A 24,731-nucleotide genomic window follows, 5' to 3' on the forward strand; every position below is an offset into this window, starting at 1 on the left:
GTCCACGCTGACGTGAGTGGAGGGGTGAGGCCCAGGGTCACAGAAGGGCCACCTGGGGAGCAGCCCCACTGGCCACCCCCGACCCTGCCCGGCTGTGGGTAAGAGTTATCAGAAGCTCCTCGGCAGGAGATGGGGTCCCTGGTGCCCTGGGACCTGACGGGGAGCCGTGTCGCCCCGCAGCACTGCTCCTGGTAATAGGGCCCCTCCTGGCCCAGCCCACTGGGCTGGGGGGAGCTGGCAGGTGTGGGTCAGAAGGCACAGCTGGGAGAGACTCAGAGCCCCCGATGGAGCCTTGTGGGAGCTCTGTCCCCACGGAGGTGCCACCTGCAGCTGCTCGGGGGCTGGGGGCCTGCTGGGAGCCATGTGCCCGCCTCACGTCACTGTGGTCCCTGGAGCCCGAGACTCATCCCCAGCAGAGGCAGGAGGGGCAGGACTTACAGCAGGAAGAGCAAAGAAGGAGACACCGATGAGGGTGAAGGTCGCTGCCAGGAGCCTCCCGTTCCAGGTCTGGGGGTACTTGTCCCCGTAGCCGATGGTCGTCAGGGTGATCTGCGGACAGCGGGGCCTGTCACTGCCAAGCCGGGCAGTGGCCGCAGGGAGGCCAGGGAGCTGAGCCGGACGCGCCTCCTCCTCCACCCCAGGGTCTACACAAAGGGCTCGCCCGCCCCCCTGGGCAGCTGGACAACCCCCCCAACTGCCCTCACCCCTCAGCAGCCTCATCCCAACGCTCCCCCTCCCTCCATGCCGGGCGGGGGTCACTCAAAGGCTCTGCTCCTGCGTGTCGCCCAGGCTGGCAGGGCAGGTTCACTGTGGACAGAGCAGCGGCTCCAGCTGAGCTCAGGCCAGGTGGGTGGCCAGGAGGCTCGCAGAGAGCAGGGCCTGAGAGGGGACAGTGCCCAGAGGGCCCCTCCAGGGACACAGAGAGGGTTGTGTGGGGGCCTTCAGAAGGCGGCTTGTAAGCTGAGGCCAGAAGAGGAGTGGGAGAGGGCTGGGGGAGGAAAAGGACCTCTCCCTGAGGTGTGGCGGGCAGTGCGGGCTGCCCTAGGGCGATGGAGGGACCGGGAGACTCGGCGTCCAGGGGCCAGCACCCGGGGGCCAGCGTTCATGGCCCACACGCAGGAGGCCGGCTTGAGAGGGAGGCAGTGGGGGGACTCCCCCAACACCAGGGAGCCCCTCCAAGGACCACAGGCCTGCAGAGCAGAAGAAAGGGGGCCTCAGGCAGGAGGCTTCCCAAGAATGACAAGGATGGGAAGGGGGCTGACCTCATCCTGTCACAGAACAAAATGAAATCTTCCAAGTGTGACGTTCACAGTGGGGGCCACGGTGTAGGTGTGACTGGGGAGCGTGCAGGAGGGGCCGGGCTGGGGAGAGGGGCACCAGCGGGGGTTCCACGTAACACTCAGGCACTATTCGGCATATTAAAATTTTGGATTCAATTCTTAAATATGGGAAGCCCCTCAGGAAGCGCAGGCCGTGTCACCAGTGAGGGCAGACTGTCCAGTCAGAGCCTGGACCTGCAGGGAGCTGTGGGCTGTGGGCCCCAGCCTCAACTCCCCTCGCCTGCCCTGTGCCCAGGCCCCTGACCACCCTGCTGCCCACGTGGTGAGATAGAAGGACACGGATTCGAGCCTTGTGGCAATTAAAATGACCACAAGTAAACTGCATTCTGCTTAAACGCTGGGTGGAGGCTGGCATCTCTCTTCCCAGCAACTGGGTTTACAGCACCTGCCTAGCGTCACAAGGTCATCATTTTCTGAGCTGGGTCTGGGGTCCCAGAGATGATGGGCTCTGCCCTCCTAGACCTATGGGACCCTTCACGGGCCTGGTGCCCCCCAGGCGGAGTGTCCAGCAAGCCCAGGAAGTGCCACAAAGGAGGGGTACTCGGGACCCCCCACATGGAGGCGTCCCTGGAAACGGCTGAGAAGGAGCCAGGCTGACATCCATTCAGCCACTGGGGTTGTGGCCTGTGGGGCCCAGCTCGGTCTCCAGAGGGCACTCTCTGAAAACACGGGGTCCCCACTAGGAGCAGGAGGGGCCCAAGAAGGCTTTTCTCACAAAAGGCCACTAGCACTGGTCCCCGGACGGGGTGGCCATGAGCGTGGACCAGAAGTCCGGGGGCGGCCCTACCACGCTGGGCAGGGGCAGCCGGGAGGTTGAGCTCAGGGAGCCAGGGGGTCCAGTTCCCCTTTTTCAAGCTCTCCTGTCCCTTCACATGACGGGCAAGGCCGCCCCTCCTCCCCTCCAGCACAAAGGTCACACAGGTGTCAGTAAGGCAGGAAGGTAACTGGCCAGGCTGCGCACGGGACCCCCGGGGGCCAGGCCTCCCTCCGCCCCACATGGGCCAGCGCATCCCCACCCACCCTGGACGAGCACCGCCACCGGGCCTCTTGGTCAGGAGTGGCCAGCAGGTGGCCCCCGAGAGACATCTCCAGCCAGGTTGGCCAGGGAGAGTCACTGCACCTCCTGTCCAGCCCAGGGAGTCGAGGGCACACCCGGGGGGAAGGGGCAGACAGTGGCGGAAGGACCCCCGAGGGGCCGTGCCCAGCGAGCCCTTCCTCACTGCAGCGCGGCCCCACTCACCAGGCCCCACCAGAGCGCATCTGCATAGGTGTCGAAGTGGTCGTTCTCCCCCTTCTCCGCCAAGTACACCAGAAATGAGGCCAGGATGAGGCAGAGGAAACCGATGTACCAGGCGGTGACCAGCTCCTGGAAGAGACGGCCACGTCACAGCCGCTGGGCCAGCGTCCAGCCCTGTCTGCCCCTGGAGCACTGAGGCCCCGCCTGCCTGGAGGCCTGCTGGGCTCCGCGACGCCAGGGCTTCAGGGGGTGGACGCCCTTCCAGAGTGCCAGCCACAGAGCCCCCAGCACCCCAGGGCCAGGGCGGACAAGAAGGGCGGCTGGTTTCCGGTCCTGGCCCTGGGTTGTCCAGCCTCTGCGCATCTCACACCTGGGAGGGCGGCGGGGAAGGATGGCCCAGCGCCACATCCACCCGGCTTTAGGTGTGTGGTCAGGTGGCCACCAGGCAGTCAGGCTGGAGAACCTCGGGATTGTGGGGACCCTACCCCAATTTCCCCGAGCCTGGGGGAGACACCTCAGTACCTCTGGGGACTAACACCCTCTCTGCTCTGCCCACCAAGCCCTAGCCTCAGGGCTCAGACAAGTAGGACAGTGGGGAGGGGGTTGCTGGGCCAGTGAGCCCACCCAGGAGCAGGTGGCCTCGGCACAGCCTGGCATGGCAGACAGGGCTCCTTGGAACACGGAGGCGGAATCTGGACGGGACGTGGGCCTGCAGCCACCTCGTGGGTCCCCAGCCAGCGGCCACCGCAGGCTGCAGCCTAAACGGGCAGGTAACTGGGAGTGCCGATCAAGCACACCCAGCCAAGCACACGGCGAGCCAGTTCCCATGGGGCCAAGTGGACCGGGCCTGGCAGAGAAGCTGGGGAGACCGTGGTGGAGTCAGGGGAAGACGCCTGGAGGAAACAGAACCTCCCGCCCCGCCCGGCAGGGCCTGCCGCCCTCGGCGCAGCACTGGCTCTCACCTTGCTGTGGGCGTAGACCACGGAGCCCAGGAGCTTCCAGGTGCCGCCGCGCCGGTCCATGCGGATCATCCTCAGGATCTGCAGGAACCGCAGGCTCCGGAGCGCAGACGTGGCGAAGACGTTGCCCTGGGAGCCGGCGGCCAGCACCGCGATGGAGGCCACGAGCACCATGATGTCTACGGGAGACGGCGAGCGCGGGGTGAGCCCGGCTCCGGGAAGGCGGACAGAGGGGCGCACATGAAGTGCCGGCCTGGGCACAGCTGCCCGGCACCTTGGCTCCCTGCACTTCGGCCACGCTAACCACGGGCTCGATGCCCAGAGAGCAGGCTTCCACGAGAAGTCGGTCACGGGGTCCCACCTGCCCCTCGCCCCTAGAGCCAACACGACACCCAGGTCCTTCCCAAAGCCGGGGTCCAGCCCAGCCCCCCCACCCCCGCCGGGCCTCACCGATCACACAGAAGGGCTTCCGGGCAAACTTGAGCCGCCCCCTCCAGCCGCGGTACCGGCAGCAACAGCCCGCAGCCCAGATCCGCACAAAGTACTCCACACCAAACACCACGATGGTCACGATTTCCTGCAGGGGAAGCCAAAGCTGAGACACCGCCAGTGCGCGTGCGGGGGCCCCTGTCCTGTGTGGCTGGTGTGCAGGTGGGGCACAGAGGGCAGAGCTGACGGAGGGTTTCAGGTAACTGCCGAGTGGTGGGGCCCCCAGGCCTGCGGTAGCCCAGAACAAAGGGCAGGGCGGGGGGGGGCCCCCAGAGGTGCCCCTGGAAGCAGGCTAGGCCTCCCTGCGGGCCAGCCCCTCCATCGCCAAGAGCAACACCAAGGTTACCCTGTGGTTGCCATGGCGCCTGCCCCTACCCGTCATGGGGCTGCTAAGAGCATAGCAGCTCCCAGCCCAAACCCACACCTGCTAGGGAACACCCCGCCCCCTGAGGTGGAGAACGGGAGGTGGGAAAGGCGGTGCGGACGGCGGTGGGGGGGGCGGGTGCCGTCAGGCGCTGTTACGACACAGGGAGGGGCCAGGACCAGGCTGGAGCAGGACCAGGTGCTGCGGGGGCTGGGGGGAGGGGCGGGGGGGCTGCTGACCTGCGCCAGCACCGATGTCAGGACGGGAGCGGGGGACCGAGGGCCACCAGGCTGGAGCCGGAAGAGCAGGGCCCCCGGCTGCAGGGAGGACGGTCTGGGGATGAGAGCAGCAGGGGAGGGGGACAGGCTACGCCCCCCCCGGGGACCCACCAGGATGTAGAGCGCGCCCTCCGAGCTCTTCTCGTACTCCTTGATGGTGGAGAACACGGACAGCACGAGGCAGGAGAAGACCAGCAGGAATCTGGGGGGGCGGGGGGGCGGGGGGTCAGCCAGGCCGGGCCCAGAGCCGGGAGAGCCCCGGGCAGAGCAGAGGGGGACACCAGGCAGCTGCCCGGGCCCACAGCGGCCACCTGGGCCTCGGCTGCCTGCCGGGGAGCCCACCACGCTCCCCTCTGTCCCTCGTCTGTCTGGCTGCAGCCCTGAAGACACGTGCTTCGGGAGAGTCCACAGAGCTCTCAGAGCAAACGGGGAGCACCGCCCGCCGGGCTGCCCTGGAAACAAGAAAGGCGCAGACCCCACAGCCCGCCCCCGCAGAAGGCACCCATACAGGCCCATCCCTCTCCTCGCCCACAACCGGCTCCTCCCCAGGCTCAGGAGCAGTTAACACCAGCTTCACACACACCAATCCCAAACGCCCAGACTGCGTCCGCAGTTCCTGACTGACGGAACTGAGAGCCGCTGGGCAGCAGGAGTGGACTCCGAGGCCCCGTCCAGCATGTCCCACCAAAGTGGACAAGGTTAGGCTAGGGTCCCAGGGAACAGAGCCCCTGAGGGCTGAGAACGGGGTCCAGGGCTCCTGAGAGGCACAGAGCACGTGGTGTGGAACACTGGACAGGGGCCCGCACACCACGCCCCTCCCACATCTTCACCGCCCAGGACACCCTCATCACCCCAGCTCCACTGGCCCAAGGAGGCAAGACCACCAGCCTCCCTGGTGGAGACGGGGGATGAGGCCCTTCAGAGCCACACGGCACAGGCCAACCCAGGGGCAGCCACAGCGACACGGGCTCGGGCCAGCCCCGCCCTGTCCAGATGGGCATCCTGCCGGCACCACCGAGCGGGGGCTCGACACCGAGAACTCCGAGCCTGGGAGGGTCCAGGCTCCTCCAGCAGCCCTGCCCACATGCCCTGAAGAGGCCTGGCGAGCAGGCCCAGAGAGAGCCGCCCCCACGGGGCCAACCTGGTGCCTCCCGCCTCCCAGCGCGCCCCCAGCTCCCAGGCAGAGGCGCTGGTAGCGGATAACAAGGGCCGCTGGAGCAGACAGATGCACGCAGGGAAACGGTCACATTTCAAAGTCGCAATTAATTTCCTTTGCTCATTAGCCAATTTATCCTATTAGCTGAGTCCTGGGAAAAAACGTCCAGATATCTCGTGTGCCTCATGCGCGTAATTCTCTGCCTGGGGGTATCTTCTCCCAGCTCTTGGTGGGAAGGAGCCCACGTGCCCAGAGGGGGCCTGCCAGGGTTGGAGGAGACCCCGGGTTGTGGGTCAGGACTCCGGAGGCCTGGGCGGTGGGAGAGACTGACAGGATTGCCCACTCAGGGGGGCAGCTGGACCCGGCTCAGCTCAACACTGTGATGCAGGAGCCCGGGGGGACGCATAACCCAGCAGGCTTCCCTGCAGAGGTGCACACAGCACTGCAGGGTGAAGGGCTGGTGGGCATCGGGGAGAAGGGACGGGAGCTCCTGGCAGAGCAAAGAGCAAGGCGGGTGGCTGGGCGTGGAGGTGGACGGTGTGTCCAGGACCCTGTCGGGGAGACTCAGAGTCCAGGGCTGTGCCCATGAAGGCCAGTGCCTCGTGTGGTATAAAACCACTTCCCTAAAGTCAAACAGAAAAGGCCCAGGTCCCGAGGTGACCAGACCCTCTCTCAGCCCTGCTTCCCGAGGGCAGCTCTGACCAGCATCTCGGAACATTCCAGAATGACCCAGCCACGCTGTACGGAAGCGCAGCCCTTCCCAGCAGGCAGTGGCCAGGATGCCGGGCACCAGGCCAGCAATTCAGGAGACACACCCACAGCTGCAGCCGGAAGGTCCCGTGGCCAGGGGGAGGAGGGCTGGCTCCCGAGAAGCAGGCCTGGGAGACGGCCCCCACCCAAAAGTGCCGGAGACACTCCAAGATTTGTTTCTGCTGTTTGGGGACAGATGGCCACAGATGGCACGTCCTGGTGGTGTGCAGTGGGGGCAGCAGGTCAGACACTCGGGAAGAGGCCGCCCGCCCACTCGGACAAGAGGAGGAGACAGCCAGGCAGCTGCGTGCGTCCCTGTCACCCTGTCAGGTCCCAAAGCGGAGACAGTCCCACGGGCACCCGCATCCCCACCCACGCCTCTGGGCCCCTGCAGGTCAAGAGAGGAACAGCTCCAGAGCATGGTGGCTTCTCGCCACCCCTCAGCCACTCTTCCAGGCAGCTGAACGACGGGAAAACCTTTCCAGACCTCCTCCTGTCGCAGGCACCACAGTGACCAGCGCCCAGCCACCTCCTGGACCCGAGACCTCTGGTGCTCGCACCCATTTAGAGACGGGGCAGCTGAGGCTACAAGAGGCTGGTAGGGGCTCTGCCTCTGGCCTCACAGACCCTGAGATCAGCGTCCTCAGTCATGGGGACACTTCACTGGGGCCCAGCCCCACTGGCTCAGACCCCAGCATCGCCCTCCCATGGGACAGTAAGGGTGACCACCCACAGCTCCGCAGCCCATCAAGGGGTCACCCGCTGGAGTTATGTCGGGGTCCTGGCTCCGCCGCTTCCAGGAGACACTGGGGAGTCTGAGCCAGGCAGGGGCCTCCCTGCCCAAAGGCGACTGGTCATTCTGGGTCCTGGCTGCTGGCAGGCTCAGGAGAGATGGACCAGAACCCCCTTGGGAGAGGAGCTGGGCAGATGCACAGGGGACACCACTGACACCACCGGGGGGTGCTGCATGCTGACCCACAGGCCCCAGACGATGGGGGGGCTGGTAGCCTGGTCTGCTCCCTCCCCAGGACAGCTAGCTGAGGCGCTCCACCCGCCCGCAGGCTGGGGGTCCCACCCCTCAGCTGCAAAGTAGGGGCTCTGCCTCTGGCCTCAAGCCCAGCACCACCTGAGCATCCCCCCAACACCCAGACCGAGGCCTCGGGGCCCTAGGGGAAGGGTTCCCAGGCCCTCCAACCCAGGAACTGTCCAGGCTGTTTCAGGAAAGAAAGGCGGGGAGGCAGGACACGGTGGTTCTCCTACAACCGAGGCTAATTATGAAAATGAATTCAACATCAAGATGCTTCCCTGGCTGCGGTTGCCAAGGAGACAAGCAATTCAAGCAGCTGGTTCCCAGCCCCAGATTCCAGGGGCCGAGATGGCTCAGGCAGTGGAGCTGGGAGGAGAAGGACCTCAGACCACGCTCACCTGAGCAGCAGGGAAGGCAGCCACCTGGAGAGCGAACTTCGGCCAGAACAGCCTCGTCCCAGGTGTGCTCCAGCCAGAGCGCCCAGTTCACAAGCCCCAGCACTGCAGGATCCACAGCAAACAGACTGTCTTCACCCACAGCAGGACAGACCTCAGCCAGGCTTCAGGAGGGGCTTCTGCCACCTGCACTCTGGGGGAGGTGGACCCCTCTCTTAAAACAGGTGGAGGCCCGGCAGGGTCCTGAGTGCAGGGATTCTGATGTTTGGGGAGACAGGTGGGGAGGGGCCCAGGGAGGCAGGAGGTGACGGGAGGGACGGAGGGTGGTGGAGGCTGGACGGACGCCAGCCAGAGGAGACCCCAGTCAAGGCCTGACAACACCCCACACCTTGCGGCAGGCAGCCACTGCCACACCCGCAGTTCCTGGGGTGCACTGTGAATTCTGCCTGCCCCTAAACTCTCGGGAAGGGCAGCCCCTGCCTCAAGAGACCAACCCTCTGCTTCTGGATCTCCCCCTCCCGCCCCCCCACATCGGACTGCAGGCAGTATTTCTTTTCTAGAAAAACCTGACAAAGCTTCTGCCACCTTGTTCCCACATCTGATGCCCACTTCACCATGGGGGCGGGGGGGCGCCGGGGACGGATGGCGATGCAGCCCAGGCGGGGACAGAGCGCTGGAGGTCGGTGCCTCAGCCCAGACCTCCCACTCCCTCCAAAGGCCAGCTTGGGAGAGGGCAGGGGTCATTAATCTCCCTTTACGTATTTAAGGAAACAAACCTTTCACAAGCAACTGGCAGGGTTGAGAGGAAAGCAGGGCATGTCACCAGCACCACTCGCTCACCCGGCCCCCGGCCGGCAAAGCTGGGACAGGAGGGTGGGGAGAGGTCCCCGACACACAGCACCACCCGCAGGCTAGAATCATGACAACCCTGCAGACAGGGAGATGCTCGTCCATTTCACAGATGAGAAAAACAAGGCTGTAAAGCAGCTCACCGTGACCCCACGGGGTCGAGCCTGAGCACCCCTTCCAGGGGAGGGGTCTCCCCACAATGACGCCCATTCCAACAAGGCTGTGTCTCCCTGGGGGCCACACAGCCCAGGAACCTGAGGGAGATGGGAGGGAGAAGCAGCCAGTGCGAGGCCAACCCGGTCCCCTCAGGTCCAGGCCCACACCCTGCTCCCCAGGGAACCTCCCGCTGCATCGTCCATTCTGCGGCTGGCGCTGCAGCCTGGAATCTAATTTCACCCCCTAATAAACTGCTCTGCCCCCAGGACCCACTGCCACTTCCAATCTCTGGGAGCGACGGGAAGCCTGGACTGCTGACGGCTGCTCCAGGTGCAAACCAGATGCGAAGAATCACACTGAGATCCTGCCAGGGTCAGAGGGAGCAGGAGGCCACATGCCTGAGACCACCATGCACAGACCCCTCTCCCAGAGCCCATGGTCAGCCCACCCCCAGCCCACTGCAGCCCGTCCCTGTCTGAGCCTGCTCATCGGAGAACCCCCAGAGCCTGAGGGACCCTCGTACACAGCAAGTGCTCAATAAATGCCTCAGACCCGTAGGCCTCCACCGACGGGCCTCACCTCCATTGCCCCACCCCACCCCCATCCTGCTCCAGCCCCTTTGCCAGCTGGACCCGAGGGCACATCACGTCTGTGGCCTTTCCACACCAGTTCCCCCACCCAGCCCCCCTCTCTCCCCACACCCAGGGCAGGAAGGCACACTCAGGGGGCCCCTTGATGACCCCCACTGGCCAGTGACCTCCGAACAGCCAGTGTCCCCCAAAGCCTCAGCCATGAGTACTGTCCAGGACTGGGGGCTCTGGTGGTCTGGGGTCCTAACCTCCCTAAGCACCAGTCCCTAACCGTTCACCCACCAGAAGCTCTAGGTTCACAGGGACCCCCAGCCCCACCTTGCTCACTGCAGAACCCAGACCCCCCAGAAAGACCGGGCATCCTCGATGAAGCTCCAGGTGCTCGGGAAGTCACAGGGGGTGGGGGGAGCTGCCACCGGGGCCGGGCCTGGGTGGGGGGGACTCAGGGCCCTGGCGGCGGATCTGCTGGCTCAGCACACAGTAAAGCCACTTCCCCAGGCGCCTCCCACTCCGTCCGGGAGACATTGCTCCACCCGGGTGATTTGCTGTCCACTGGTCACCTGTCCACACGCAAACTGTAGAATCAAAGGCTCACCTGCGCACCCTCCCCATCCCACACCAGAGCCCACTCACACACATACCGGGCAGCATCGGGGACCTGACCCCACCATACCCATACCCTGGGCTCTCCCTCTGCCTCCCACCCCCACCCTTCTCAGAGACAACAGTACCCCCTACCAGGCTCACAGCCCCCAGTCAGAGGTCCTCCCTCCCAAGGGCTCACCTCAGCTGTCCCATCCAGTGTGCCCCGACTGTCACAGCTGTCCAACCCCCATTCCTGCCACCTGTGGCCCCCACCAACACTAAGACCACAGGAAGAGTGCCTGCTCCCCTCCTGCCTATTTCTGGGCCTCACCAAGCCAGCTTCCCTGCCCCAGGCCCTTTGCACCTTCTCCTCCACCACCTGGAATGTTCTTCTGCCAGCACGTCTGTCACAAGGCTGCCTCCTCCTCCTGTCCAGGATTTACCTTCAACGTCACCTTCTCTGAGAGGCTGCCCAGCCCCCAACTCTCTTCAGTTTCTCTCCTGGGGCCTCAGCCCTCCTAGTGCCAGCACCCTCCTCGCCCACTCTGTCCACAGGCCCTCAAGTGCACGGCCAGAGCCCACACACAGCAGTGCCCTCAGCTCGAAGGCGTATACCCACTGGACAGTTCAGGAGTAAGGAGCCAAGAAGTGGCCATGGACAGGAGACCTGTGTCCCAATGAACGCAGAGGCTTCCAAAGGCCAGCCTGGAGGTCCCGAGACCAGGAGGGCACAGCCGGCCCCGGGGGGCCTGGCCACATCTGAGCCCATGAGGTGGGAAATGCAGCTCATTAAAAACAAGGCTGCAGTTCCACAAGAAACGCTTGCGTGTGTCCGCACAGGAACCTGAACTCCCACGTCCACAGTCTGGGCACCGCAGACCGAGGCTGAGGGGCTCGGTCATCGGCAGATGAGTGGTGGACTTGGGGGCCCGTCCACGGCGGAGTGCAGCTCAGCCTGAGGGGAGTGAAGCACCGACACCCGCCACAACCTGGATAGACCTTGGAAACGCGATGCTCAGTGAGAGGACACAGACACGCCGGGCCACGGGGCATACAACCTGCTCACATGAAAGACCAAGAACACAGAATCCGGCTCCAGGGGCCGGAGGTGGGGAGACAGGGGCCCACAGGGGCCGGAGGTGGGGAGACGGGGGCCTACAGGGGCCGGAGGTGGGGAGACGGGGGCCTACAGGGGCCGGAGGTGGGGAGACGGGGGCCTACAGGGGCTGGGGCACTTTATGGGGTGAGAAAAAGACACCTCACTGGGAACACACTGAATACCACCGAACTGGCCACTTGAGAATGGTTCCCTGTGTGTCCCGTGCACTTCACCTCAGGTACAGGAAAGAGAACGGGCCAGGCCGCTGAGGTCTGAAGCAGCAGCCAAGCCCCGCCCGCCTGCCTGTGCCCGGCAGTGCCCCCTCCACAACCTGGGCCCTGGGCCCCCTCTGCGTCGGCACAGATTTGTGTGGGAAGAGCCACCACCTTCCCCCAGACGCCCCGCCCCCACCCCCCCTGCCAGGGGGCCTGGCCCCATCCTGGGGCGGGGGTGGTCTGTCCGGGAACAGTCCCAGCTCCCCCTCGTGAAGCCTCAGCACCAACACACGAGGTGGCCTCCTGCGGGGAGTGGGCAACCACTGGCCAGTCGGTTTCCTGAGCTGGTGGGGGAGCACCCATCCCATGGTCTCCTCTGGGCTCTGTCCTCATAAGCCCCAGTTTCCCCTGGCCCCGGCTCACTCTGGGGGCCCGTCCTTGGGTGTGTCTCCCTGGCCTGCCACACACACCCCTGACACAGGCACCTTTTAGGTCCCTCGATTGCCCTGCCCTGTCCGGAGCTGGCCTAACCAGACCAGCACGGCTGACTCCTGCCCCTGCAGGTCCCACAGCCCCGCCCTGCCGGGTCTCGGCCCTGCCGTGTGGAGCCTGCCCAGGAGCGGGGTTGGGAGGGACTCCCCGAGGGCAGTACTGCTGTGGACAGGCCTCTGCGATCAGGATGCGATTACAGAGCTTGTAATTCACTGTGCAGACACCAGTTTTCAGGGGGTGCTCTTCCCCCAACAAGGGGGTCCATTTGGGCCACACCCCTGGCATCTAACATCCCCTTCGTGAGCACAGGAACTCACGCAGGTGCTCAGGGCCCCCAGCAACAGCTCTGCTGACCCAGGGTGCCTCACAGACCTACCTCCCCCATGTCAGTCTCCCCCAGACTCTTTCTGAAGACCCTCCTAGTGCTTCTCTGTCTGGCCCACCCCCCAGGCTCCCCAGCTCTTGGCTCACTGGTCCCCTAAACCACTCCCAGTGTTCTCTGTCTCCACTTACATGCTTCCAGCGACACAGGGCTCACCCATGGGCAGGACCTCGTTTTAACAAGCCCCCTCCCAGGGCAGCCCTGGTCCTGACCCCGGGTGGCCACCAGGCATGCTCTCACTCGGGGGCCTGCCCCAGGCCAGCACCCACTGCCGCCATCTGCTCCCCAGCTGTAAGCCAGCGAGGGCGCAGGGTGAGGGGTCGGGGACAGGCCACCTCGTCCCCTGCCCCAGGGAGCACCGGGAGCCCTGACGACAGAGGCAAAGCCAACACTCGCCCATGGGCGGCCCATCTGATGCCACAGCACGTGGTTAACACAGAGGAGGACAGCAGAGTCTGAGTTTTGCCTCCTGTAAGGAAGGAGAGATGGGCACAGACAGTCGGAAACACATCGGAACAGACAAACGTTCCCCCTCGGGTTTTCCATGTCTTCCCCATTTCCTGCAGTGGACATGTATTATTTCTGAAATCAGAAAAGATAATAGAGCACAACCGAGCATTCTCCTAAGAGCCATCGTGCCCCCGCTCAGGCTGCGCAGTGCTGCCTGCCCATCGCGTGGGCCGAAACACTTGCTTTCCATGCACACAATATTAATTCAGCTCTCAGCTAATTAAACCGCACAGACCAGAGGGGACCATCTTGGAGAACCCTAATGAGGAGGGACGCGTCCTGGGAGCACAATGGCTGAGTCTGGAGATGGAGGAGTGGCCGTGCCTGGGTGTCGGCCCCAAGAGCCCTGCCCCGTGCCAGCAGCAGTGGGCCAAGTCCCAGCACTCCCTGGGCCTGAGCCCCCACGGAGAGACGGCTGGGGGCTTGTGCTCAGGACCATGGCCAGCGCCCGGCACGGCCCTCCCCTGTGTCACCCACCTGGTTACACGACCCGGCCCCCCACCCCCACCCCTGCCACAGGCTGAGCTCCAAAACACTCCCCCTTCCTGGGAGCTCTGGGTCTGCCCTGCCCTCCTGCCGGGGGCCCTGCCGGGGGCCCTCCCGGGTGGTGCCACTACATCCCACATCAGGCTCACCTCTGGGGTGAACAGGCTTCTAACCCCCCGTGGATGTGGCCAGGCTCCTGTGGTGACCTGTCCACTGACTGGACACCTGGCTCAGGGCTCTGCACGGATCAGCCAAGTGCTCACTGCGGCTCCTCCCACTTCCACATCCCCTCCTGGTGACCCAGCTTCCTCCCCTCAAAACCTGGGGTCCCAGGAGAAATACGCCTTTCCCTCCTACAAACACTTCAAATATTTTTTTCCAAACCTAAATGGAAAAGCAAACTCAAAAGGTCAAGACTGAGGCTCTGTGGAGGGAAGGGGCAGACCAGACAGGGCCTGGAGGAGGGTGGGGCCTGGGCAGGGGGCTGCTCGCAGCAGACACCAGAACAACCTGAAGGACACTCCCTGCAGGCCAGGCTGCCTCGGGCCCTGGGAGCTGTGACCCGCCACCACCACCAGTGAGTAAGGGATCTCTGGACACACTGTGTTTCCAATCGCTTCCAGGAGGACTTTCTGGAACCAATGCTGTTTTGTACATTTACAAAATTATTCCGGGTAATCCAAAAAATTAAAGACCTAATTTTATTCAAGCCAGTAACTGGTTGAGCCCAAGGATTCTCAGCTCTGAGCACGTCCCAGAGACAAAAGTCAGACTCAGGACTGAGAGCCTGGAACCTGGGCCCTCCCCCCCGCTTCCCCAAGTGGAGCCACCGTGGCCCCCAACCACCACGGCCTCTGCAAAGTGCTGCCGGAAAACTCTGCCTGCCCGCCTGCACCCCCTCCCTTTGGCCAACTGCAGCTGCTGGGCAGTGGGGCTAAGGCTCTGGACAGCCGGTGGCTGGGGAGCAGTGAGAGCCCCGTCATGCACAGGTCACCTGCCCCGGACCAGGGGTCTCCCCACAGTGCTCGGGGCTGCTGAAGAAGAAGCAGCCCCCGCGCTGCACCAGCCACGCTGCAGAGCTGGCGGCCTCGCTCGCCAGCGTGTGGTCTTGGTTCGGTTACTGTACTGGCCCACCTGGGCCCACCACCTCAGTGTCACAACACCTGGCGGGAGGCAAGTCACCGTCCCTGTTCTCCACTGGGCACCATCCTGCCTGTTCTCGTGGGAACCCCTCTCCGTGGCAGAACCCACACTTTGCCAAGCCCAGGCCTTCACAGGCAGGGATGCTGGGGCTTTTGTCCCCCGAGGGCCCTGGCTGGCTGCAGAGGGAGCCACACAAGCTCACCAGCGTCGAGGTGGGGGACATGGGCCCTGCAGCCGCACGAGGAACGCAGGTCCCAGAGCGGCCCAGGCAGGGCACGTGACCCTCGAGTATCCAGTCCTGTTTCCTCCCAGATGAATTAATAGCATGATGCGTCCCAGCTTCAAGCAACAAAGACCCCGGTCCTCCCTCTCTAATTCCTGACCGGTCTGTTTGCTGACCAGCCCTGGGCCCCTCCCTCCAACTCCGTGGCTGTGACTGTCTTAGCTCAGGTGAGGAACAGACAGGCCTCAGAAGTAGTCATCTCTCTGCCCGGAGCCTCTCCTGCAAGCACCCACCTCACCACAAGGGGTTTCAGGGGCTACATGCCCCTCTTTTTCCTTCCTTGGACCTGACCCAGCTGGCCTGGCCTTGCTGGCCGGGGGCCCATGGCCACGCCACGAGGACGCTGCATGGAGCAGGTGAGGCCCGTTTTTGGAGGCCGCCAGAACTGTCAGCAAACCGCCGTGGAAAGCACGGCGCAGATCCAGCCTTTGGGAAGGAGCAGCCCCACCGGCAGGCGACTCCCACGTGCAGGGGCCCACATGCACCAAGTCACCACACAACAGCTTAGGAGAGGGGGGGTGCTCACGGGGACACAGCCCACGTGGAAAGCTGACGTCCCCTTTAAGGTCTAGGGCACCCACTGGTACAACCCGCCCACAATGGTGGTTTTCAAGCCAAAGCCATCCCGGCCTCCCTGCTCGGAGGTTCAGGATGCTGGGGCCGTGAGTCCGTCAGCTGTGGACAGAAGGCCTCTCCCAAACCCAGGCAGCCATGGAGCAAGCAGTCTCCTTTAGGAAAACGGCCAGGCCCCCTGGGCAAATGCACAGCATCAGACCGGGGCCCCGTGTCTAATCATGAGGTCCAGTTAACAGCAGCCCCAAACCTCTCCATCCAGGTCCTGCCACTGGCCGACTGGACTGAGAACTGGGTGGGGGCAGGCGGCCCAGGGTGTTGTCCAAGACGCACCAGCCTCCAACCGCCTTCGTCTGCCTTTCTCCCGACCAAGCCACAATCACGCAGACGGGACGATGGCCAGAAGCCCCCCGAACACCACACACACCAAGCGTTGAGCGAGTCACAGGAGGCCAGCATGGAACTGTCCCCACGTCACAGACGAGGAGATGCGGGCCCCAACTCGGAAGCCCCGGCAGAGGCAGAGCCCGTGGCCCCCACCACTCACCATCCTCTGCCACACACGCCCTCTGAACCGTTTCCACTGGTTATACCCTCACATCGCACCTCGCGGGGGGCGTGGGAGTGAAGAGGTGACGTGTGTCACTGAAGCGCACACCCAGCAACGTCCACCCAGGGAGCACCTGGCTTACGCCTACGTTCATGCTCCAGAATGCTTCCCGCGTCCCAGCTGCAAGGTAGCCTGGGCACCACTGTTTGTCGTAACCAGATGTCGGCACACGCAGTAACAAGATGCCAGCGTCCTCCCGGTGCAGCATCCAGCCCAGAGTCCACCCACCAGCCTGGCCCTTCAACAGGCTCAGCCCGGCCTCTGGCCCCTCCCCTCCCGCCCGACCTCCAGGAGACGCTCAGGTGGCCCAGCACACCTGCTGCGTGTCCCTCCGCGATATTCTATAAAGAGGTTCATCTTCCCCGTGGTCTCCCCTGCCTCCCCCACCTTCTCACCTTCCATAAAATGCCCAAGAGCCCTCGTCCTCTGGACTCTGTTCCCTCTCCAGGGCGTCAGAGTGTGCCTCCTGGGGGGTGGAGGCCAGCCTTGTGGCTCTCGGTGGCAGGGACTCAGGGCATCCTGTGAGTGACACTGATACACAGGCATGCTGGGCCTCCGTGGACAGGCCGGAGTGCAGAATTGACAAGGTCTGAAGATCATTTACTGACTGAAGCAAGCTGGGGAAACACCGCCTTGAACACTCTACCGACCACTGGACTCAGCCTGCGCTCTGGGAAGCGATTCGGTCTCTTCGAAAATGTTCCGGGACTTACGCCTCTTCAGAGGCTGTGCCCGCGCGGAAGGCCTGCTTCTGAGTCTCCACGGAGACCCGCTTTGACGTCTGACTGATTTCCAGCAAAACAGAGGCTGTCTCTGCCCCAGTCACCACACCGTCAAGAACTGGGGCTCTGGCCTGCCCCGTTGCCTCGAAGACATGAGACTGCCTGTGGGATCTGCTCCACAGTGTAGTGAGACACAGTGATGCAGGAACAGCTCACGGTTGTGGGGGAGAAATCCGACAAGGAGGCCGAGGTCTCCAGACAGCCGGGACAGCCTGCTGAGCCCAGGTTTCCCCGGAAACCACACCCTCCCCCTGCTTTCACCTTTGGGGAAATTTCCGTATGTCTCTCCAATCAGCAGCCACTTCCTCCCTGGGGCTGTAGGGAGGTCTGGGACCTGAAAGAAGGTGAGAATTCAGCCTTTCAGTCTCCAGTCCCCTGCTCGGAAGCAGAACACCCGTCGACAGAGACCCTGGCCACTAGCCTGAGCCCACACTCACCCTCAGATGCGGTCAGACCAAGGAAAGAGCAGCCAGCACGGGGGCCCCGACTCCGCCTCCCATCCAGGCTCGCCTGCTGGGGCCAGAAGGTGAGCCGGGCTATGGGACCCACGTGGGTCGTCCAAGGCCACGCAGGGAACTGGAGCAGGGCCCTGGGGCTCCAGGTCCCCATCCCACTGCCATGACCACAGCTGCCCAGCAGCCTCCAGCCATGGGCCCCCGATATGTCAGCCTCCAAAGACGCCCCTGGGTGACACGCGAGGATGGAAAGGGTTTGACGGACCAGCCCGGGGTGGGGTGGGGGACTCTCAAAGGCCAGCAGTCCAGGGGGCCCCAGCCTCTGGGGGTCAGTCCCACCCTCTGCTGTCACCAGCACTTTCCATTCGGCCTACTTCAAACACGGTTTCATCCTGACAACTCAGAGTAGTTTTGGGATGTTGGAAACGTCAATTTATCTGCACCCCAAGCTGCGCCCCTGGGCAGAGACCCCTCTGGGCACCAGTAGGCAAATCCGGAACTCGACCGTCTTGGCCTCGGTCTCCCCACAGCGAGCGAGGGCCAGCAAAGTAAGAGACGCCTGGGCCCCGCACACGGCAGGCCCAGAGCAGGTGTCGGTCCCTCTCCCGCCTAACTTGAGACCCCCCCCACCCCCGCCTCCGGGGGTGGACTGACTGCCGCTCCCAGCTCCCACCTGCGGGCTCTCAAAGGAGCCTCGAGGGCTCTCCTGAAGCAGGTGAGTAACCTAGGAGCCCTGTGTGCCCAGACACGTGTACCTAGGATGGTCCGGGGCCTTTTCTGTGGCTCACACGCCCTTTGAGAAACTCATGAAAACCGCACCTAGAAAATTCTCTGTAAAGACGCCTGGTCCTGAGATGCACAGACCCCAGAGCCCGGACACCTGCCGCAGAGTGTGAAGGGTGGGCGGCGGGACCCTGAGATACACCCTTCCCCACCCCACGTGGTCCAGCTCCTCGAGACAGGGCTCCCACCACCACTGAGGACGCGAGCCTGTGCCCCAGAAGCCCACCCAGGTCTGGGTGCGCACTCATGCAGGCTGGGGCCTGCCCCCCCCCCAGAGACGGCTTTGTCTCCAGCCTGGGCAGAGGAAAGAACCCTCTGGGGGCTACAGGGCAGGGAGGGGTGGTCTGAGCTGTTTCGTCCCTGACTCAGGGAAGTCTCCCGTCTCCAGAAGGGCTTCTGGAGAAGCTCACAGGCGAGGGCGTGATGGCCATGGCTCCATGCCCAGAGGCACGGCTGCGGAGACAGCCCCCCGCAAAGACAGGAGGCCTGGTCTGATGCCCACCAAGCCTGGGGGCCACTGGACGGCCGCCTCTTCCCCACCTCTGACAGCTGCTGCCCCTGGACCCACTGGGACACCCAGAGAGCCCGGCACATCTCCACCTTCCAGAAGCCAGGCTTTGGTGAGAAAGGCAGAGAAAGGTGGCCTAGGAGGGGCCCCCAGCCCTGGACTCTAGTCCCTGCCCCCACCAGCTTCCCCAGGCCCAGCTCAGGAGGGACTTGAACTTGCTTAATTAAGGAATCAACAAACCAACCAATTGATGCAGATGTGGGCCAGCCCATGCAGGGTGGGAGTGGAGGGTGTGGGTGCACAGGGGAGGCCACACCCTCTGGGACCAGCACAGGGGCAGTAGAGGCCTCCTGGGTTGGGTGGGCTGGACCTAGGGACAGTGGCCTGGGGAGCTGGGGCACAGCCGATGAGCAAAAGAGCAGGACAGAGATGTTGCTGTTCAGGGAGAGACCCCGGGCCAGACCTGGGAGAGTGGAGACCCCACGAGGTTCACCTCCACAATGCCTTGGGAACAGGGGAGCTGTGCCCTGCTTACTGCCACTGGAGCCCCCACGCAGCAGGCCCTTCTGTCCCGACTCAGGGACACCCAAGGAGGAGGCAGCACAGACCCTACACGCAAAGGCAGCTGCCTGATGCACGGCCACACACACTCTGTCCCCGGTTCCAGGTGCTGCAGCCGTCAAGACGCAGGACGCACAGGGAGGTGGACCACTCAGGCCCAGGCAGGGAGAGGCCACACAGACGGGACCCAGGAAAGGCTACCATCAGGGACATTCACACCCAAAGCACGAGTCCTCCAGCAGCCATGCCACAGGCCAGGTGGGGTGGGCTGTGGGGGCAGGCTCTGTCTATGTACTGGAGGTCACCTCGGGCCAGGTCTTGCCTGACCAAGGAGACCCCTGAGCCCCAGCCAGGCAGGGCAGGAGAAGGCGGGAGGAGGGCCATGGATGAGGAGACACAGGGCTCTTTCAAGGATGCAGGGCACACCTGGGCATGCCTGCTTGGGAAGAGCCAGGGCCACCTCCCCGGGGGCAGGCAGGAGCTGCCACTTTGGTGCCAGGGGAGCCCATGCCTCTCGGAACTCCCAGGGTGGCTCAGCGCTGGGGCTGGGGACAGTGCCCAGGGCTGTGGTCGCTCCAGCACACCCACCCCGCCAGCAGCCTGGCGTTTCCCTCCCGGGTCTCCTCCCCCATTCCACACAGGGTCTGTCCAGAGCACACACTGACAAGTCACAGGCACACTCATGGGGCACACACCCCCTCACCCCAGGGTGGGCACCAGGTCAGAGCCGGTTTCCCAGAATCCACCCCTCACTCCCATCCCAAAATGCCTCTTTCATACAAAATGGCCGAGTCCCGGTCCCAGTCTAGCTGGGATGGGAGAGAGCGCCTGCACGCTCAGAGGCTGTGCACGCCAACGGCACAGGCGCACATGCACATGCAGCGACTCCTGCACAAATGCCACACACACAAACACCCATGTGCACACAACGCCTGCCCGAGGCCACCAGCCCTGCCCCAGGAGCCGGGAGTTCCCTGAAAACCCAGCCTGAGGACACTGACAGCCCCTTCTACGGACAGGGCTGGTGGGCCCCAGGACGGTGGCACCCCTCCTCCTGGAGGTCTGCTCTGCCAAGGAGGGGATCCAGAGCCCAGAATGTGCGCAGGGGTGTCAAGCATACACCTGGTCCCCAGCTGGCTGCTGCAGAGAGGGGTCAGGGCTGCACTGGGTGGAGGGGAGAGTGGGGGGTGCAGGCCTAGCCAGGGCTGGATGCAGGCACAGGGGGGCAGGATGGCCAACTAACTGCCTTTAGCTTAGGGCTCGGCAAGTAGGACCCCTCCCCCATGTCAGCAACCCAGAAGTTCACCCCAGATGGAGAGTGAGAGGTTTGGGGGGATGGGGAAAGGTAGGCCAGCCCCTCCCCCATGCTTCCTTCCTTGGGGGAGCCCATGTAGAGGGGGCCCCCCCAGGAGTCCGGATCCAGTGGCAGGACAGGCAGCGCCGCCCTCCCTCCCAGGCTGGCCTTTGTTCGGTGCAGCGGCCGTGGGGAGGGGCCTCTCGGGCTGAGGAGGGGAGGCTGGGGCGCTGCACATCTCCCCATCCTGCGGGGGAGGGGCTGATGCAACCCAACCAGGCCGCGGGCGGGGGAGGGGGACAGGCGCCCCTACCCCGACCTAAGAGCCTGACCCCAGAGCTCCTTCTAGCCAGATATCTCCAAAACCGCTCTCCAACCTCCTCCCTTCGCTTTAACCATGGGACCCCAGGCACACGGTGTGACCGTGTGACAGACGGCGGGCCCTCATGGCCCGCGGCTGCGCGGCTGCGGGCCGCCAGCAGCCGACCTGCCCGGCGGTGCCGCACGACCCGCGCCCGCCGCCCGGCGGGTGGGCACTCACACGTAGGCGTGGTAGATGAACGCCCAGCCGCGCGGCCGCTCCAGCACGTTGTAGAGGAAATTCTGCAGCTTGCGGTAGAAGGCATTGCGCTTGGGGGGCTTCCCGGCGCCCGCGCCGCCCGCGCGCGGCTTGCTCAAGATGCTGCCGCGCTTGGGGGCCTCGGAGCCGGCGATGAGCAGCGCGCCGTCCCGGGTGGAGTCGGGCGCGCCGGGGTCCAGCCCCACGAAGCCCACCTTGAGCTTCTTCTCCCCGCTCGGGCCGGGGTACACGCCGCCGTTGCGCGACTTCTGCACCATGGTGCCGGGCGGCGCCCGGGCGGGCACGGGCTCAGCGAGGGCGGTGCGTAGGGGGCGGCGCGGGCCCGAGCCCAGGTCCCCAGCCCGGGAGCCGCATGGCCAAGGCGGCGGCGGCGGCGGCGGCTCCGCGCTCCTATGGGCCCCGGGCCGCGCGCGGGGACGCTGCGGCCACCTCGCTCCGCGCTCCTGGGCTCCTGGCCCGAGGCCGCGCCGGCTCCGCCCGCCGCCTCGCCCCGCCCCCCGTTAACCCCTGCGCTGCCGTGCTGGGCCCCAGGAAGGAAAGGGCGGGAGGAGAGGGAAGAGAGATGAGGGAAGCGGACCCCTTCCCGCTCCCCGGACACCTTCCCGCTCCCCGGACACCTGTGCCCTGACGAGGGAATCGGCCCCCTGGTCTCACCTGGGGTGAGCAGCACCGGGCAAGCACACTGCCTGAGCAGAGCCCGCAGCTCTCTCTGGCTCCCCAAGCGGTGCCAGGGCCCAAGCCCTGTTGAATTCTTACCAGCTGGGCCCTGAGACTGGACACCTTGGAGTGAGGCAGGTACCAGCTCTTGCCAGGCTATGACCCAGCCGCCTGGGGACAATATGCTCTTGGCCTCTAGATGAACCAGGCATGAGGACCCCCAAGACCCCAGACCCGCAGAGAGGTGTCTGGGGAGAACCTAAGAGGTAGCCTGAACTGGGCCTTGAGGAAGGCATCTTGGAAGGGAGACAGCAGGGGCAAGGCGGGCATTTGCAGAGGTCTCTCGGCAGGGAGAGGGGCAAGGATGGTCAGAAGGGCAAGGCCTGAGAGACTCACCCCTGGAGGACCTCGAAGTCTTTGTTCTGCAGACCCCAGAGGGGCCTGCCACAGGAGCAGGGAATTGGAGGGTGGGTCTCAGGCAAGGCCTAGGCCTGAGGCCAGTAGGGACGCTGGTGCCACAGTACAGGACAAAGGAGGGCAAGCTCTGAACACAGACGGCAGGCTGTCCCCTTGAAGGAGACTCGGCAGAGCTGGCCTCCCCTAGCCATGGGTTTCCTGAGGGGTCGCTCTGGACCCTGCTGCTGGAAGGCCAAAGGACCCTTTCCTCAGCCCCTGAGGGGTCTCTGCACACTTGATGCTGTCAGTGCCTCCCCTGTGCCCACGGGCGCCTCCCTCTGCACACCTGGGATGGTGCTGCCAGCAGGTGCCCCTCCTGATGACATTCAGCCCCTTCCCACATCCATCCAGCGTTGTGGGGTCTACCGAGAGAAAGGCCCTGCTGAGCAGCTGGTGCTGCCCCCTCAAGTAACTCAGCCACTAAAACAGTAGGACCCCTGGCACCAGGGAAGCTGTGTTGTTTGCCCTTTGGTTTCCAAAGCCAGTAGCCTGGGCTTTTTTTTTTTTTTTTAATTGGGCAGAAAACATAATGGTCAATGCAGGTCACCTAGAAGGTTGGGGATGGACTGCAGCTCATGCCACACACATACCTGTGCACACAGGTTCGTCCTGGGGCCACACCTCTGACCCCCAACTGCCTGCCTCCATGCCTGGTCACTAGCTATGATCATCAGCATTAGGTAGGTTTGCCCCAAGTGGTTGCAGGCACCCCCACTGAACCCAGGCTGAGGAAGGAGGTGCCAACCTGGTCAGTTCAAGGGGCGGGGGTGGACCTGGGTTACAAAAGGAAAGAAGGGACCACTGGGTCCCCGCACATGCTGGGTCTACATGGGGAGGAGGCACGTCTGGGGGACACTCACATTCAGTCCTCAGAAACTGGACATGCAGATGCCACAAGGTTTGGGCCATCTTGTCGTACTGAGGAGGAGCCTTCCAGACCCCGGGGTGCCACCTGAGCTGGGTATGGTATCTTCTGGACCGTGAGAGCCCCTCCCCAGGGTTGGATGGGAGAGCAAAGTGGGCCCATGGTTAGGGTGGTTCACAGAGGATGAAGGTGTCACTTTAGCTGGTGCGTTGAGACAGGAGCAAGGTTTGGGCTCTGCATTCTAGGGCACTGAGCAGGAAGAAAGAGGAGGGGGTGTCCTTGAAGCCTGAGGGGCCCCTGGCTACCTTCAAGATCTCCTGGGGGAGGCAGTGCTGAAAGGGACCCCTCACCCAAAGGCTGGAAGGGGACCAGGCTCAGGTGCAGGTGGCCTCTGCCTCCCTGAGCCCCCGCTCACTTGTCCCCAGTGGCCTTGGCACCAGCAATTTTGCCACATCTCTCAGGGGTTCTGGAAGGCAAGCCTGCATCAAAGTTTGGAAACCTCTTCCTCTGTTTAGGGCATCTTGTCCATGATCACTGACGCCCTCAGCTTTGTGTCTTGCACACCACAGACAGTGTGCCATCAGCGTCCTGGTCACCACTGCCCCCACCCCTGCAACCCAGGCAAAGCAGGTCCATTGAAGACAGTTGGGGCTGAATTTCATGCAAGCGACAAGAATTCCATTTATTTAAAAACAGACGGGAAGAGCTTTCAGGCTCAAGCCATCTTTGCCAAGACCGCACTGACAGGATCCAGAGAAGAGGAGTGGAAAAATTCAGATGCACATGACACCCAGTTCCAGTTTGGGAAGGAAGCTTTCACCGGAGCTTTGGGGCAGCAGCCGCCCAAGCCGGGCGCTGTCCTTTCAGCACCATCGGCACCGCGCACGCTCCCCTGAAACTTCCGAGCCAGATACCCTCTTCTTTTGCCCTCTCCCCGTGGCCTCCTCCTCCTGGCGCACGTCACTGGTTACACTAAGTAGCCAGAATGGAATGCTGAGCTGACAAAACTGATGTTGGCCACTGTCACATCAGAGGACAGCTCGGGGTCTCACAAATCCCCTCCCCAAGTATTACTGTGCATTCTTTTCCCATGGGGAGCTCACCCCGCAGGGCTGTGACCCTGCCTCTCCTGTCCTGGCTCCCCTGCCTTTGTGTGCCTCTCACCCACCATCATGTCCCCCCGAGCCTGTCACAGACAGGGCCCACGATGTAGTCCGGGGATGTCACAGCTGCTGTTGGCAGAGGCCATCGGGAAATATACCTGGATTATCCCATCTTTGGGGAAACTACAATGGTGACCCTCCCCATGATGGTGAAGCTGAGACAGTGGGCTCAGCACCTCCTGGGAACCCACTTCTCCACAAGGCCGGTGGCTCGTGTCTCTAGTTCCACACACTCAACCTTGGACGGTGGGGCCAGAAGGGAAGACATCAGAGCAGAGGGGAGTCAGTGGGGAAGAAGCCAACTTCCACCGGCTGCCCATCCTGGCCAAGGGCCATCAGCTGAGAGGGCGTGCAGGCCACTCTGGTGGAGGGGGAGGCGGCTCCAGCACCTTGCTGCGGGGGCCCTTTAGGCACAGCCCCATGGGATGCTCTGTTGAGACCCTGCAGTCACAAAGAAGATCCTTACACCCCACTCATGGCCAGTGACCACATGGACACGGGGGACCAACACTGAAAACAGCGTCTTCCGTCCCATCCCCTCCCCGCTTCCTCCCAGCAGGGAAGGAGCAAGCTCCTTCTCCAGTCATGGTGCCTTCAGAAAAGCAGACGACCCCACAGCACCCAGAGAGAAAGCTCCACCAGACAGAGAAGCAAGGCTT

General features: G+C 63.9%; 1 protein-coding gene across 2 annotated transcripts in view; it reads right to left on the minus strand.

Annotated features, from left to right (window-relative positions):
* The window catches only part of KCNQ2 (potassium voltage-gated channel subfamily Q member 2), a 51,701-nt gene extending 30,453 nt beyond the window's left edge, over positions 1-21,248 (minus strand). For both annotated transcript variants that reach the window (XM_074347649.1, XM_074347648.1), the window contains exons 1-6: positions 20,893-21,248; positions 4,779-4,869; positions 3,987-4,113; positions 3,540-3,715; positions 2,581-2,706; positions 439-549 (exon numbers count right to left, since the gene is read on the minus strand). In XM_074347649.1, the coding sequence (XP_074203750.1) occupies positions 439-549; positions 2,581-2,706; positions 3,540-3,715; positions 3,987-4,113; positions 4,779-4,869; positions 20,893-21,188 (927 nt within the window). In that variant the 5' untranslated portion in view covers positions 21,189-21,248. The remainder of the gene's footprint in view (positions 1-438; positions 550-2,580; positions 2,707-3,539; positions 3,716-3,986; positions 4,114-4,778; positions 4,870-20,892) is intronic.
* Positions 21,249-24,731: the final 3,483 nt, after the last annotated feature.

The sequence above is a fragment of the Camelus bactrianus genome, chromosome 19 (genome assembly GCF_048773025.1).
Source record: "Camelus bactrianus isolate YW-2024 breed Bactrian camel chromosome 19, ASM4877302v1, whole genome shotgun sequence".
NCBI lineage: Eukaryota > Metazoa > Chordata > Mammalia > Artiodactyla > Camelidae > Camelus > Camelus bactrianus.